Below are 17,402 nucleotides of genomic sequence, written 5' to 3' on the forward strand. Positions count from 1 at the left end.
ATCACACACTTTAGAATCAACAACTAAGGTAAACAATGTTTGTGGTTCTTCAGTTTCATGTTTTCATTATGATGATGATTTTGGTGCATTTGAAAAGCACATTATAGGGATTAATTCAAATATAATGAAGAAGATGGGATATGAAGGAAAGGGCCTAGGAGTTAATGTCCAGGGCATTTCGAATCCCTTCCAAGTGGTGGAACTACATCGTATGTCGGATTGGGCTATGTCAAAGTAGAAGGACACTCCAAACCCGCAAAGACAGGAGAGTCTTCAAGCGACAATTCTGATTCAATGAAGGATGCTGAGAGAACATCACAACATTCCAGTAATAGTGAGAATTTCAAAAGAAGAGCTAAGTCAAGCTATCTTCGTTAGTGTTACACCAAGGACAATAATTTAAGGAAGGATATGTTTCCCATGAAAGAGACAAAAAACAAGGTCAAGAAAGTCTCAAAGAAAGAAAACCATTACAAGCATTGCAATAAGATTGTACATCAAAGAGCCACATGTTAGAAGCTCCATCTAGAGTTATGTCTGAAGAAGGACCAAAAGCATATGAAATCGCTTGTGATAGAACCGACCAATCAAGCAGTTCAAAAACAAAACCAACTATAGGAAGAAATCACATTAGCATGGATACGTAAGAGATGGGTATCATTTTTAAGTAGTTGATTATGGTCACCATTGTAAATCACATGTTGTAAAAATATTTGTAAAAGTGATTAATTAATAACATCACTTATATATGCAACATTTGTAAAAGTGATTAATTCATAACATCACTTGTATATGCAACACAATGATATTTTGGCATTTAGTTGGATTGTAAGGGATATGAGTTATATTGTGAAACTTGACCATGAGTGTGTTATAAACCCTTAACAAGTATGGTCTTGTTTGGAATTTTTCAAGTTTGACATGTATTGGTAGCTATATATTTTCACATAGATATAGGCATCGACTTCATCATTCCTTCTTATCATTACTTTACCTAAAAATATACAAAATTCACGATTCTGCCACCTTGTTCTCATCGAATTTTGACATGACCATCGAATATATTACAAAAAAAAAGTATAAGTGGGACCAATGGCAAGACCTTCATACTGATTGTTCTCTCTAATTTGTCTTCACCCCTTAATCACAACGCTTTCTCACCCCAAATTCTACTCCAAGCATCACAACAACAACATTTATTTATTTTAATTTATTTTCCACATTATCTCTTACTTTTTTTCAAATGAAAAAAATAGAAAAAAAAAAAATTGAATCCATTTCTTATCTCAATACCTTTTCATTTATAATTAATTACTAAATTATCTTAACAAAATATATTTTTACAAAATTCTTCCACTCTCCAATTTACATAATCAAATAAACAAATTCAATAAAACAATCATAGAATTATATATATATATATATATATATATATATATATATATATATATATATATATATATATATATATATATATATATATATATAATAATTTACATTAAATAATATAAATAACGTTTTAACTCTGAAATAATTATACGTTTATAACTCTGAAATATATTATACTATATTATAATATAGTATATATATATATATATATATATATATATGAATTATACAATCAAATTTACTTCATAATCTTAAATCTATATATATATATATGTGTGTGTGTGTGTGTGTGTGTGTGTGGGCGGTGGGGGTTATCGCTATTAGAGTTTCTATACAGAAAAATATTAAAGTGATTGAAATAAAAAGGGTGTTGCTTATGATTTTGATAAACTAACAAATTAATTTATAATAAAATAATATGTTTTCAATTTAGAAGACAACAATAATGATAATTTTATTTCCATTATCCATAAATTTATGATCCAATTGAATTTTTAAAATTATTATCAATATTATTTTAAATATAGTATATTAATTTTATCTTAAAAATTAAATAAATTATAATTTTTCTTTTTTTATTAAAAATAATTAAATTTTTAATTTTGGTGGGAGACACTCACATATTTAATATATAAAAGAGAAATATTAATTAGTTTTAGTTTTTTATATATGGATGATGGTGTAGTCTAATTTATAGATGAAATGTTCTTTTCATTGGATGTTAATCTCGGATAATATTGTAATTTTTTGTTGTTTAAAAATACATTTTTGAATGCATAAATAGATTTAGTACCTTAAAAAACCTTTGAGCACTAGAATTTTATAGATCAAACAATTTCAACTCAAATTCCTAAAAATCTTTGCATTATTCTAAAAAACATCATTTCATCCGAGAGTTACACTATATCTATATATATAATTTCATCCGAGAGTTACAATATATATATATATATATATATATATATATATATATATATATATATATATATATATATATATATATATATATATATATATATATATATATATATATATAAAAGGTGAATATAAGTTGTTTTTTATTATTATGTTACTTAATATAAACATTAAAATATCGTATTTATGATTTTGAGAGTGAAAGTGAATGAAGGAGGGCTCATACTATGAGCGAGATTATGGATGTTTTATAATGTTTCTAATTAAATCTAACCAAATGTTTGTATTCATTTTTGTTTTTAAATGTATATATCTAAGTCATATATTAATTTTTTATAAGTAATGTAATAATCATTGCATGAAGAGATGCTTTATAGCTCACTATAAGGGAGATGTTGTCGTTGGGCCAAGATATGTTGTTATGTAATATTATATTAAAACATAATAAAATAATACTTACATTAAAAAATTAAAAAAATAGTAATGAAAAAACAATGTCCACTAAAATACTTCAATTTTTGCTTTCATTTTTACATGAACCTTTTATAGAGAGATACAATAATTGCTAGTAAAATAAATTATTTTAACTTTTAGTATGTGAGAGATATGTAAGTTCTTCACTATTACTTAGTATGAAGTTTGTATATGGCATAGAAAAATAATATTGTCGATATTATATAGCATGTAAATTGTTTAATGTGGATTATAAGTCCAATATTTCAATATGCATGTTAAAATATTTTAAGAGAAGAAGAGTAAAGAGTATTTATTCCATCAACAAGTAATTAAACTTTTAATATAGAGTTGATATGTAATATTTAAAAAAATATTATAAACAAACAAACAACTCATATTTCAAAAAATATAATAACAAAAATATTTCTCTAATATCCTATGAAGATATGTTTTCTCTTTTCAAATATGAGAGCACGTATGAAAATTTTATTGTGTAAAATTTATTTTGATTTTGGATCTACTAAGAATTGACAAGAATCAAATCTCTCGAAGCGCAAATCTTTTGTCAAGTTTCCAATCAATATTTTTATATTTGAAATATAATCGAGAATGAATATCAATAACCATTTTTTATAGTTTTTATTTATTTGTATAAAATTTTCATTCTTTGAATCACATTCCAATTTAGAAATGTAATAGAAAGTGAATATAAATAACTAATTATTTTTAATCATTTTTATTCATCTCCATATACAAGCTTTTAATTTTTCCCACTCATAAGCCTAGATGGAGATGCAATAGAAAGTGAACATAAATAATTGATTATTCCTATTCATTTGCATACATTGTTCATTTTTTCCATTCAAGTTACCTATTGAAATGTAATGAAAAATAAGTATAAGCAATCAATTATTTTTGTCATTTTTATTAATCTTTACAGAACTTTTTATTGAAATGTAATGTAATATTAGAAATTTTTATTGAAATGTAATGTAATATTATCATATTAGAATGTAATAGAAAGTTATTAAATAACCAATTTTTTTATTCTTTTCATATTTATTTGTACAAGTTTTTCATTTCTTTCACTCATATTTTAATATTGAAATGTAATAGAAAGTGAATATAAATAATCAATTATTTTATATCACTTCAATTTATCTTAAGTAGTTTTTCATTTTTCTAGTGATATTCCCACATTGAAATATTATATTTTCCATTCCTATGTATATTGAAATGTAATGGGAAGTAAAAAATCAATTTATCATTTTTATCCATCTCCTTGTTCCCACTCATTCTCTGTTGAAATGTAACGACCGCGTTAACAATTATTTTATTTCTCATATTTTAATATTAAATATTGAATTATAGTAAATTTTTATGTTAAATGTTATACAAAATGAGTATAGAAAATCATTTTTTTATTGTTTTTATTCATTTTCAAATTTATTTTTTATAATGTAATTAAGTTAGTATTCAAATGCATGTGTTTAATATAATTTTGTAGTTTTTTTAATTTAAATTTAATCCAAATAAAGAAAGTGAAAATACTTTGTGATGTATGCTTCCCATTCTATTGATATTGAGAATACCTACTAAATTCAATCATAATCATTACTTCCGCCTTGCTATCACATTTCTTTGAGTCATTAGCTGCATTGGAATTTGATGAGAAATATGCCTCTCATATAACATTTTCCCTATTAAATACATTCAAAAATTTTGTCTTACCATTTCTCGTGATGTGCCTTGACATTTATAAAATATAATTTTTTATTTTTATTTTTGAAAACATTATTAATACCCTACAGCCATATTCCATCTTAGAATGGGGCCTATCAGTCACTATGTATTCTCATACATAGCCATCTATTTCTTAGAATTTCTGGTATTTTCCCCGCTTAAGTTCAAGCTCAAGATCTAACTCTGAAATGCTACACTACTCTACCTTTCCCATACTCCAACTCATAGTTCTCCAATGTAGTTGATGACATCAACCAATATGCATTCAATTCCACCGCCTCCTGATTGAGGAGTTCAAATTTAACAGTCACGCTTGTAAATTTTTGAAATGAAATGAAAACCATGGAGCACCTGCTAATCACTATTTTGATGGAAACAACAAAATAGAAGGGGGCCATCTGCTTAGCTCAAGGGATTCAATTCAATCTAGATAGGGAGATGCATCATCCAATTGACTATATATATCTTGATAAATGATGTGTGCCCATGTTCTACCAAGCCAAAAGAGTCCATCAATATGTAGATTTTTCTTTTTCTTACAATCCAAAATAGATGTATCATGAATAAGTTAGCTCCATAGGACTTGATCAGGGAATGTTGTTCTGGACTTCTACTCACCCTAATGCAGATTACCTCATTTACCATGGAATTTGGTAGAACTTGCAAGGTTCTCATCATGCCCCCTATTATATCAATGCTTATCATTTTTGTTGCAGCTTCTTGACTATTTAAATTAACTTCTAGTGGTAGGATATCGACTTCCACACTTGTGACTTTTGGACTGTTACATATAAATTATTCAATCTCATTTGGGATCATTACCATACTCTTCACCTAAACTTAAACTTGGGACCAAAGCGATGAAACTTACTAACTTGTGATCATGATTCATGAACACGTATCAGAGGAAAAATAAAGGTATGGCACTAGACATTTACTTCATAATAAGGGTTGTCACTCAAAATGTTTATTGTTGATTCAACTACTGGGAGTCTAACTAACTTATTTAGAGAGAAACCCCAATCCACTCATCAGCCTAAACATTCTTGGATTCCAATGTCTCATATTGTTGAAGAGAGTGCAAGACACTCAAATCATGAGGATCAACATCTTGATGATTCAATTGCATTGGTACCTTACACATCCAAGAAAAAAGTGGGTCATGGTACTCCAACTAAATCCAATCATAAATATTCCATAGCTCTTGCACCATGTTCTAAAATATCTCCACGTACGAGCTATTATAACGTAACACACTATTTTCATTATTTTGTAATCAACATAATCGTTAGCAATATCAAATCTCGTGACATGATTTGGATAAGAACCTCCATGTATTTTATAAGAAACTAAATATGTAGGTTTTCATCGTTACTAGTCGTAAATATGTTATTGATGCAATTCATATGACGATTGTGTGGAGTTTCAAAAGCTTCCTGAGTGAACATTCTATCCATTAAATATAATATAATATAATTTTTCCTTCAAAATTGAAATTACATTGTTTAATTTTAATGAACCAACTATTAAGATCCCAATTCCAAAGGAAGAACCAATTTTTTTGATGCTTCATTACCTTTATGGCCTAAGTGATTTAGGGTCTTAATATTTCCAAATGCTTCATTAGAAATGGTCGAAGTGGGGCAACCTCTCAATGATAAATATTTAAGTCCAATAAGATTCCCAAAAGAACTTGGAAGACTATGGAAGGTGAAACATTTGTCAAATCTATTTCCTAGAGGCTTTTGTCAAATTTATTTCTTGGAGGTTTGTTGGATTTCCATTGAATTGAGAAGCGAGATCATTTCTGAATTGTTTCTTAACACTAAGTATTTCAAGGAGTGTACATCGCATAGTTCTCCAGGAAAAGTTTTGAATAGCACATTGCTTATGTCAATATGTAGTAAGTGCCTCATTTTCATTATGGACATGGGAAGCTTGAAAAGGGATCACAAGTACTCAAATCTCGTAACTTGCGAGCGAGTTACAATGATAAAAAGTCTATGATGATTTTCGGTGAGAAAATGAAGAGTCACTAGAGAAATTTTGAGTTCTAAAATCACTCTCCTAAAGAATATTATTCATTGAATAATAATGGAAATAATAAAATAATATTAGATTACGTCATCACATTTTAGAGGGAGAAAAGAAAAAAATATTTTTTTCAACTCTTAATTACAAGCTATCTCCCTACGAGCTGGAGCACTCACTACATGCATAATGTAGTTCATCATCCAAAGAGTACCCTTGTTTCATACTTTTGATGGACTTTGCTACACAAAAAATTATAAATACATGAAAAAAATGATTGCAATTAGGTTTTACATGTATTTCACAATTTTTTGAAGCAGGTTCCATCAAAAGTATAAAATATGGGCACTCCTTGGATGAGAAATTAAATTTTGTATCCAATGAGTGCTCCCACTTGAACTTGAGTAAAACAGTAGGGAGATAAGTTTAAAATATGAGTTGAAAAAGTAGTTGTTGTTGTTTTTTTTTTTTTTTTTTTTACATTTTTACTCCAAAAATGGTGAATCATACCCCATGGTTGAAATCATCATAATGAATCATATTGGTTCTTATAAAGCTGATTTTGGTTGTACACTTTTGTTTTGAGACCTATTTTTGACCTCAAAATTTCTCTAATTAACAACGAACGAAAGGAAATAAGTATACTTGATATTCACATTCCCACGATATTCTTAATTCATTTCCTTCCACCTCTGAAACTTTTAAATTCTTCTTGAGAATCTAGGAGGGTGGGGACAAATGTGTTCACTTATAACAGTCTAGAGATATGGTGCTTGCACCCTTAAATAATTATCTCCAACTACAAAAAGTTGAAAATTCAAAATTCCACAAAAATGGAAACTATCTAATAAACATTTGAGATAGCTCCCAAATAGGAAGAAAATAATAAGTATATTTACTAAAGAAGGTAGATATATTAAATTGAAGTAGGAAGATATATCAAATCATGGAGCTCAAAAGGTTTGAAGTGAATGCAGGTGGATTAAATCACTGAAACCCTTTGTAAATTTTGTGGAATTTATACTCCATTTTAAATTGAAATATTTACCATCCCTCTATCCATAATCATGAAGTGACTAGGCCAATAGTTTTAACACTCCTCAAATTGAAGAGTGATCTTTTAATCTAATCTTTATTTGTGAAGGGTGAATTTATTATGTAAACATCATTTTGGAAGAGAAAAAATTTAAACAAAATGTTCCTTGATGGGAAGTATAAAGGCTCAAAGTGTTAAAAGAATTTGATTGACGGGTAAAGAGAAATCCAAATTCCGTCCCTAGTCGTTGGTAAATTAATCCATGCTCAATGTCACCCAAAAAATACATTCCTGGTCCTTCTTGATGTCACTTTCCATAAGCGACGTTTCACCACAATTACAATCATGATTTTGCCACCCAATCTGCATCCAATTTTCACATCACCTATATTTATATATATTGTTATTAAGAGAAAAGAAGAATAAGTGTGACCATTGACCAGACCTTTGCAATGATTGATCTCCTTGTTTTGTAGTCATCCCTCAATCACAACATTTCTTCACCTTCTTGATTTTCATTTCAAACATCATCACGATGAAGACGTCATTTCTCTTTATTTTCATTTCCCCTTTCTTTTCACTTTAGCATTGTCGAGAGAGAAAAGTATGGTTTATATATATATATATATATATATATATATATATATATATACATACACATTAAATAATATATATGGGAAAAAGTGTAATATATTACATTATAATTTACTCTAATATTTACCAACTTATATTTGTTTTAAACCTGGCTCTATCAAGTGCTAAGAGGGATCAAATATTTCTAGGTACAAACCATTCCTCAATTTTTGCACTAAAAAATAGATTTGCGCTTGTACATATTTGATACTATAGAGGCTTGACAAATCCAGGTTTAAGATGGATGTAGACTAGTTTAAATTATCTAAAATATTGTAACTTTCTTTACATTTAAATTATACTTCGTTTTGTTTCTTCTTTTCTTATAATGGGCTACAACTTGTATATTCAAATAATTTGAAGTCAAGCAAATTATACATCCATATTATGCACTCATATTTCTAATAATCATTTAAATAATGAAATCATTAAGTAGTAATTAAATTTTAAAATATCATCAATGCTCATTATTTTTTACCTTGATATAATTTACCTCACACCCAAATTTTAACTATGATATATATTTGTGTAGTTTATTGATATATATTAGTGTAATTTATTGAAGCATTATTTTCCATTTAAAATATTATTATCATTAAACATGTTCTTTTTATTTAGAGAAAAACATTTCAAATTTATATATGTATGCATATTTATTTATTTTCCCTTTGTTAAAATTTACCTCAAAAAAAAGCATGTCTGAGATATATATATATATATATATATATATATATATATATATATATATATATATATATATATATATATATATATATATATATATATTTTTTCTTTATATATTTGAAATACTTATTCAAATTTATTTAGACAAAGTTTACCTCACATGAAATCATTTTAACTCATATCAATTTACTTACAGACAAACACATTTTAACTATAATGCAATCTACATAACTTTTACAGAAACATTTTTGTTTTTTAAGTATTCTAATTTCATGCATCATTTCACATAAGACGCTTTATTCAATTTCACATTTTACCCAATAATCTTATATGATTTTTTACCTTACAAATAAAATTTATTCTAATATTTTTTGTGCAATACCCTCAAAGCTAAGTGGGATGAGGAATGAGGTGTTGGTAAGTTTTGTAGTTGGGTGAGGTTGTTGTTCCAATGTGAAGCAAAACAAAAGTTACAAACAAACAAATTTATTCATTACTATAGGTTACAAATTATATAGTTCAAGAATTTTTTAAGAACAAGCATACCTTAATTGAAGATTTTGACTTCTTCGCTAAACGAACTTTACACTTTTTTGGTTTTCTTGAATTTAGTCCATGCTTTATTAGTCTTTGCAAGACTCTAGCCATCAATCTTCTTATTAACTATTGGGTGAGCGCATGGAGTTGGGTTACACCTTTTGGCAAAGCGAGGGCATTTTTTGGTGGAAAAAGGATGCTTGATTGAGTAATTTTAAGTGCTCGATCAAGAAAATTTTAAGTTCTTGATGAAGCAATTTTTAAGAACTTATTCTAGTTGTTTAGGTGCTTAAAAATAACTTGATCGAGCATTTAAAAAGACCTTCGATGAAGCTATTTTTTAGCCTGAGTTAGAGGCTCGATCTAGAGTTATGGCTAGATTGAGTTATATGGTTCAATCGAGCCCAATGGCTTGACCGAGTGTTATTTCTTATTAAAAACCCCAACCGCAACCTACGTAAGTCATTTTTCTCAGAGCATGAGAAAAAAATGAGTTCGATGGAATATTTCTAAGCTCAACCGAGATGGAGGAACTCAATCCAGTTGTCCATTAACCCCACCAATGACCCAGTGGCTGAAGCCAAGATAGGCTTCCTATCATTTTTTCCTCTCTTTTTTTTTTTGCAAAATAAAATAAATTGATTTGAAAAAATCCTACTATTCAAAAACTACAAAAACAAAATCACAAAACCCAGCAAGAAAACCCTTCAAAACGACATAAAGAACCTATAAAACCACCAAGAAAACCCTTGAAGACCAAAATTGATCCAGGTGGATGTTTGTGGCCACCCACCTATCCCACTTGGTCCCCCACAACTATCTCTTTCAGTTTTTCAGTTTCTTTAATTGTAGCATAATTTACTATTTTTAGTAGTTTTTCGTGTCCTGAACTTCCGGAGCCATTTTGAGGCCCTAAACAACGTTTTTTTGGAAATCTAGGAGCAACATGATCCATGGTCTAATGTTCATCTCCACAAAGTTGTGGTCCTCGGATAGATCTTTCTAACGAGATATTGTGTGTGTCAAACAGAGATCGTATGCCGAAGTTATGGCCTCGGGATGTTGATGTACAAATTTACTCGAAACGGGGCCCACATTTTGGTGTTTCATCTCCTAGGGTTAGGCTTTTCAATGTTTAGGGTTTTCCATTATTTCAAAACAATAAATAGGCCTTCGAGCCTCATTGTAACACAGTTCAGAGGCATGTAGTCGCCGCATCTCCTCTCAGAGATAAGCTACCATCACCCTAGCTGGTTTATTTCCATTTCTATTAGTAAGCATATTTCAGTATTTTACATTAATGAAATGAAGTATTATCTCTAATGCATCTCTGTATTTATGGTTATATCTATCATTTATTGCGTTCTTGTTTAAATCTGGATCAGTGCTATCAGAGCGGTCTGTTTTTTCGTTTTTCTTTGCATGTCCCCAACAAGGCCGGGATATAAGGATTTATGGCTTGAACTGGTCGAACCTGTGCAAGACCAGCCTCGTAAATCCCAATGGTCTCCCATGGCAGATGAAAAGAAAGATGAGGGGCAGGAGATCCTATCAAAATGTTGCTTGAAGAAGCCCTCAAGCGACAAAGGAACATGATGATGGACAGATTTTCCCAGATCCTTCAACGGCTACCCAGGGGTGACACATCGGCTTCCAACAGCTACTTTGGAAATGCCACACCCTTTAAGGTACAAGCTAACATTGAAATCCCCATATTCGAGGGTCAGATAGATGTAGATGCCGTAGATAAATGGTTAAATCTTCTAGAAGGTTATATATATCATTTAAAACTCATGTTGTAATATATATATGTATTAAGCCAATAAGCCAATTGCTAACCACTAAACAACTAACCACCGAACGAGTTTAAGTATATGTGTTTTGTTATAACATTTTCCATTTAATTTAAATTGTGGGCCATTGGTTAGATTTGTTTGCCATTTAATTTAAAACTATCCACCAAGTACATAACTGCCACAAAGTTTATTTGGTTGGATTGGACCAATAGGCCACCAACGGGGTGCTAAGTGGGACCATCTGATTGGGCCACATGGCTTCTTATTATTGGGCTACTTAATGCCACTAAATTTAGCGAGGTGCCACCATATTTTGTGGTGCTCCTAAGTTTAACCCTAATTAATACCTTCACCACATTTAGCGAGACTATGCCAACTTTAGCTGTTAAGTTGGCTGGAGTGCAATTTTGGCTGAACATAAATTCTACATATGAACCCAAATTGACGCTTCTTTTGCAGTATTGGAAAAATTACGACGAGTTCTCCAATCTAGCCTTGATTTCATTGCAATATGAGAACCTTTATTTTTGTGCCATTAGGGATCCACCTAGATCAGTACGCTTTAATATTCCTAGATTTCCTATTAGCGAGCTTCTTAATCCTGAACTTGACATCTTCTAAAGAAAAAATATCTTCCTTTATAGGAGTATTTGTAATGTTTCCCATGGTGTCCGAGGAGTCATAAAGATTCTTAATATAGATATTCCGATCCTTCAAGAGGATCGAGTTATCTTTTTTCATTTTACGAACAAGAATATTCCTCCAAAACTTTATGGGCTCAACTTTAGAGAGGTGAAGAAGACACTCACGCCTCTTATTCATATAACACATTTTCTTCCTTTTCATAAGAGCTTTATACACTCTTATTTTTTCAAGTTTTATACTCTCGTTAGGAGCATCTCTAATCACTTTCTTGACAAACTTACAATCCTTATCATACCAAGGATTGGAAGTTTTATTGTTCTTTTATATGATACCTCGGTAGAGAATTTGTTAATGGTAGTGGGGAGGGTTGTAGTAAAATTGTGGTAGATGTGATCATATTATCATTATATGTTAAGAGACCTAAATCTCTTATTAAATATTTTAAGAATAGATCCATTTTACTTTTGTCAAAATGAGTGTTCGTTTGGCTCTCACCTTTATTTTTCATGTGGTTGGTGTGCATATCAATATTTAGGGTCAAGAATAAAGGTTTGTGGTCAGAATCATGCTCATGGTCATCTAGGAGGTCAAAATTAACAATACAGTTGAGAACCCATGTATCAGATATTGCATAGTCCATAACATTGCTTCCAAGCCCATGAATATAATTCATTTGGCCAAATGTGGGCCACTTATTAATCTTGTTACAAATAATCAAGTCTTGGGAGTTGCAAAGCTTGATTAACTCGATACCAAATAAGTTATTAGTTATATCTTTTGAATTTACTAGCTAAGTCATAATCCTCAATAAATCATAAGGAATTAGGGTTAGTGTTATTACTTAGTAGAGTGTCTTGGTTGGTAGCAATTCTAGCGTTGAAGTCCCCAAGAATAAGGATAGTTGTAGTCTAACTTATAGACAAAATGAATTTTTTCATAATTTGGTAGAGATTTTTAAAAACTTGAGTTGAACTTGTCTAATTTGTAGAATTCTAGTGCCCCTGGGGTTTTTGATAGTACTTTCTCCCTTTATGTATTCAAAAATGTGTTTTAAACAAGTACTAAATCCGTCTAAGCATCCAAAAATATTTTTTAAACAGCGAAAAATCACACTCTTGTTTCAGATTGTTGTCTGGTGAAAATACCATTTTATCACTACACAACTATATATATGTATATATAATGATATCCTACAAGAAAATCAAAATTTTAGTTAATAGAATTAATTATTTTTTAATAAAAAAATTCTATTTTATTTAATTTTTAAATAGAATTAATACATTCCATTTTAAAAAATATTGATAATAATTAAAAAAAATAATATAAATTATAAATTTATAGATAATAATATTGTAGGAAGTAAGAATATTATTGTTATTTTCTTTTGAATTGAAAACATGCTATAAAATCTTTGTCAACCAAAAAAAATTATAAAATACTTTATTGTTACCTATGAAAATCATAAGTAAAAAACCTTCCTATTTTAATATTTTTATATTAATATAAAAAAACTTTAATAACCATAACCATTTTTATACATAATAGTTATCTTACATTTTATTCTAAAATTATAAATAAATTTGATTGTATAATTCATATATACATATTGTAATGTAATTATTTCAATATATATATATATATATATATATATAAATTTATGATTGCCTATCACAATAATAAAAGTAAAATAAAAAAAATAAAAAATAAAAAACATTTTTCTTTATATTAATATAAAACAACTTTAACAACTATAATCATTATTATATATTTTTATATATAATAGTTATCTTATATTTTAATCTAAAATTATAAATAATCTTAATCTAAAATTATAAATAAATTAGATTGTATAATTCATATAAAAAATTTAATAACCATAATCATTTCCATATATATTATAATTACCTTACATTTTAATCTAAAATTATAAATAAACTGGATTGTATAATATGAATGGTGGTCTGGTCATTGGTGCCATTTCTTCTTCTTTTCTCTAATTTGATGGGGAGCAGGTGGCATGGAAAGGACGTAAAGTAAAAAGATGGGAAGGACAGAAACGAATGGGGCGGTTGACACTGAGCATCGAGTAATTGACCCACGACTTAAAGCAAACACAGTCTGTTGGCATGTGGAAAGTAAAGATGGGAAGGACGTGACGCGCTCTAAGTGACATAAGATACGATTTAGAGATGGCGTCATCTGTCTTACATCATAAGGACGGAAGAGGATGAAAGCACAACTGTAGTGGGCATCTACAATAGGCATCTACAAGGGGCATCTAGAAAAACTTTGGAAATGAACGCTCTCTTTCCGAATAATTAACATTATAAAATCCTTATGGTTGTTATAAAGTCTGGTTGTCGTACAGCTTTAGAATCTGGATTTTTGCCGCCGAGTCGCGGGCATTAAAATTCTTGATTGTCTGTTTTTTTTGCATAAATATAGACCGAGAAGGTGTTCGGATGAAACATCCTACGCTGGTTTTCACTGCTACCTAGTAGCGATCAGGCGGTGGACTTGTGTTTCAGCCTGTAATAGAAATAGCACCACGTATGGCTTCTGCAACGGCCTCCGAGGACATTTCCGGAACCTATGGCCTCGGAACTGTGGAGGACATTCCCGGAACGTATGGCCTTGGAATCGCCGGGGCGATCAAGGATAGATATGATTACTTCGTGAAAGAAGGTCCAGAAGAATTCTTCAAAAGCCGAATGATGAAGTACAAGAGCACTGTTTATAGAGTGAATCTGCCACCAGGGCCGCCACTGTTTCCGGAAGCACAGGCCATCGTTCTTCTGGATTCCAAGAGCTTCCGCGTGCTGTTCGACATGACGAAAGTCGAAAAGCGAAATGTTTTCATTGGTAATTACATCCCCAGCTCAGATTTCACTGGAGGCTTCAGGGTGTTGTCCTACATGGACCCCTCAGAAGAACATCACGCCAAGCTCAAGAAATTTTGCTCAGACATTCTCAAGATGAACGCCCACAAGTGGTTTCCAGAGTTCCACAAGGCTTCAGAAGAGCTATGGGCGGTGGTTGAGAAAGACTTCTCGGAAGGCAGAAAAAAGCCATTTAATGGCCATAATGAACATATGCTCTTTAATTTTCTGTGCAGGTGTATGGTCAACCGAAATCCCAGTGAAACGGACCTCGGGAACGATGGGCCTTCCTGCGTTAAAAAGTGGCTTGCACTTCAGCTGGCTCCCATTGCCAGTAGTGGCATCCTACCAAAGATCCTCGACGAAATCACAATCCATGCGGTCCCTCTGCCTCCCTTTTTAGCGCGTAAGGACTACCGAAGGCTGCGCGACTTCTTCTACGAAACGGAGGTTCTTGATACACATCAGAGTTTAGGTGTGAGTAAAGAGGAAGCGTGCCATAACTTGCTCTTTTTGCTCTGTTTCAATGCCTTCGGAGGACTCATGATTTTGCTTCCAAACATCATCAAGCGAATCGTTCAAGTGGGTGGTGAATTGCAGAGAAATCTGGCACAAGAGGTTCGAGGGGCATTCCGCGCTAATAACAACAGTCTAGACGCCCAGGCTTTGAACCGCATGCGTCTAGTTCGATCAACAGTGTACGAAGTGCTGAGGATGGACCCGCCGGTTCCGTTTCAGTATGCGAAAGCCAAGGAAGACTTCGTTCTCGAGTCGCACGATGCGCGTTATCTGGTGAAGAAAGGTGAGCTTCTGGCCGGGTATCAGCCCATGGCAATGAGAGATCCTCACGTCTTCGAGGATGCACACCAATTTACTCCGGATCGTTTCATGTATGACGGGGATAAAGGTCAGAATCTGCTGCAGTGTTTGTTCTGGTCGAATGGCCCTGAAACAGAAGAACCCTCTATGCACAACAAACAGTGTCCAGGGAAGAACATTGTAATACTTTTAGCATGTCTTTTCGTTGCCCACATCTATCTGCGGTACGACTCCATTGACATAGATCCCGATACACCCTCCTCACGCATCTTTTTCACAGCTCTGAATAAGGCCACGTTCTAACATGGAGTAGGAGTCGCGCCCACCTGACCTTGCAGAAATAAGGATTTCGTTTGACACAGGGATCACACAAAGTCATGACCTCGGAAGGTATAATCTTAAGCATTCGGTCAACACACATGAAATTAAAGGTCAATGGGCATCATGAGTTTGGGCTCCTTCCATCTTACCTAGGTACCATAGTTTATAAGATCTTTAGAAGGAATAGATTGTAGATACAGTTTTATATTATGGTATTTTCTTTTAGGGATTACCTACTTACTGTAGTTTATAAGATCTTTAGAACGAATAGATTGTAAAAACAGTTTTATAGTATTTTTTTTCCCTGAAAATTATTTTATTTATTGTTATGTTATAGCTTAATAGTGCACTTTACTCTCTGCTCTATTTTTTTTCCCTTTTAAAATAAAATTTAGAGAATAAAATTATTAGTATATTTATCATTTTAATTTAATTATTAATAATAATTTAAATTGTAAAGATTTAATTTCCATAAAATATTTTTAATGGTAATCACAAATTAAATTGTGAGATTTTTGTTTTTAATTAAATTTATAAATTAAAAGAATGTTATATGAATCAATGTTATTGTCTTGAGAGGCTCATTCTATAGCCCAATATGATCCCAATGTGTAAAAAGGGGTGGAATTTGACGAGAAAAATGTGCGTTTGTATACATTTAAAAAATTGACAATGACCGTCTTTTGTGATGTGTATTAAAGTTTATAAAATGTTATTTGTGACAATTTGTTTTTTTCCCAAAACGTCAACGTTTGTGTTTTATCCAATTTTGTTAATAATCAATGGGTGACATACTTTTGCTTTTAAAGTTTATTTTATATTTAAAAAATTCAAAATTTGTTTATAGTTTAAAGGATCCAATTTTATTATCGAATTTTCCATTGTTATTCAATTTTGCCAATATAGACCCATATGTTTTTTTTATGATTTACTCATAGTTCAAAATTGGCTTATAACCAATATAGACCCATTTTAACTTCGGATCTACGAAGCACCGAGATGGTTCAAATATCTCAAAAAGCAAGTGTAAAACTTGAGGAAATATTTGCACTTCAAAGAGATTTGATTCCTCTATGTTCTTGGTAAATCTTGAATTAAAATGGATCTATGTATCACACCATTAATTCAAAGTCACTAACATCACACCAAAACTAAACGCAGATTACTGAATTAGAAGTTAGGAGAAAATTAGAAATACGACACAAATATTAATAGATGAAAGTTGAAATTTCTTCATTTGCTTTGAATTTTCCTCCTAATTTGTCACCCTGCGACCCACCAAGACCGAGTTGAGCTAGAAAGGCTCATTGGTGCACAACAAACTCAGGGATGGGGCTTAGACCAGAAGGAGAATGCAAACTCATGCACACCATGGCTACCAAAAGTGAAGATCTTGGAGTTTCTGAATGCGAAGGTACAAAATGTCGATGAAAATATTTTCCAAGAGGTGAGCTATAAGCCCATGGAAATTTTCGTAAACCATATGTTGTGGAACACCACAATTGCTATGTGGGGGTG

The 17,402-nt window shown here is 31.0% G+C and overlaps 1 protein-coding gene across 1 annotated transcript; it reads left to right on the top strand.

Annotated features, from left to right (window-relative positions):
- Positions 1-14,290: 14,290 nt before the first annotated feature.
- Positions 14,291-16,070, top strand: LOC149248012 (allene oxide synthase, chloroplastic-like). Its single transcript, XM_089455979.1, has one exon. It carries the CDS (start codon positions 14,418-14,420, stop codon positions 15,864-15,866), a length of 1,449 nt encoding a protein of 482 aa, XP_089312105.1. The 5' UTR covers positions 14,291-14,417; the 3' UTR covers positions 15,867-16,070.
- The last annotated feature ends 1,332 nt before the right edge of the window (positions 16,071-17,402 follow it).

The sequence above is a fragment of the Pinus tabuliformis genome, chromosome 7, assembly GCF_031772625.1.
Source record: "Pinus tabuliformis cultivar Carrire ecotype Pingquan chromosome 7, CPIR1, whole genome shotgun sequence".
In the NCBI taxonomy this organism is placed as follows: Eukaryota; Viridiplantae; Streptophyta; class Pinopsida; order Pinales; family Pinaceae; genus Pinus; species Pinus tabuliformis.

Bases quoted from the DNA above. Each gene is read 5' to 3' on its own strand.
- LOC149248012 (XM_089455979.1), top strand. From the start codon at position 14,418: ATGGCTTCTGCAACGGCCTCCGAGGACATTTCCGGAACCTATGGCCTC.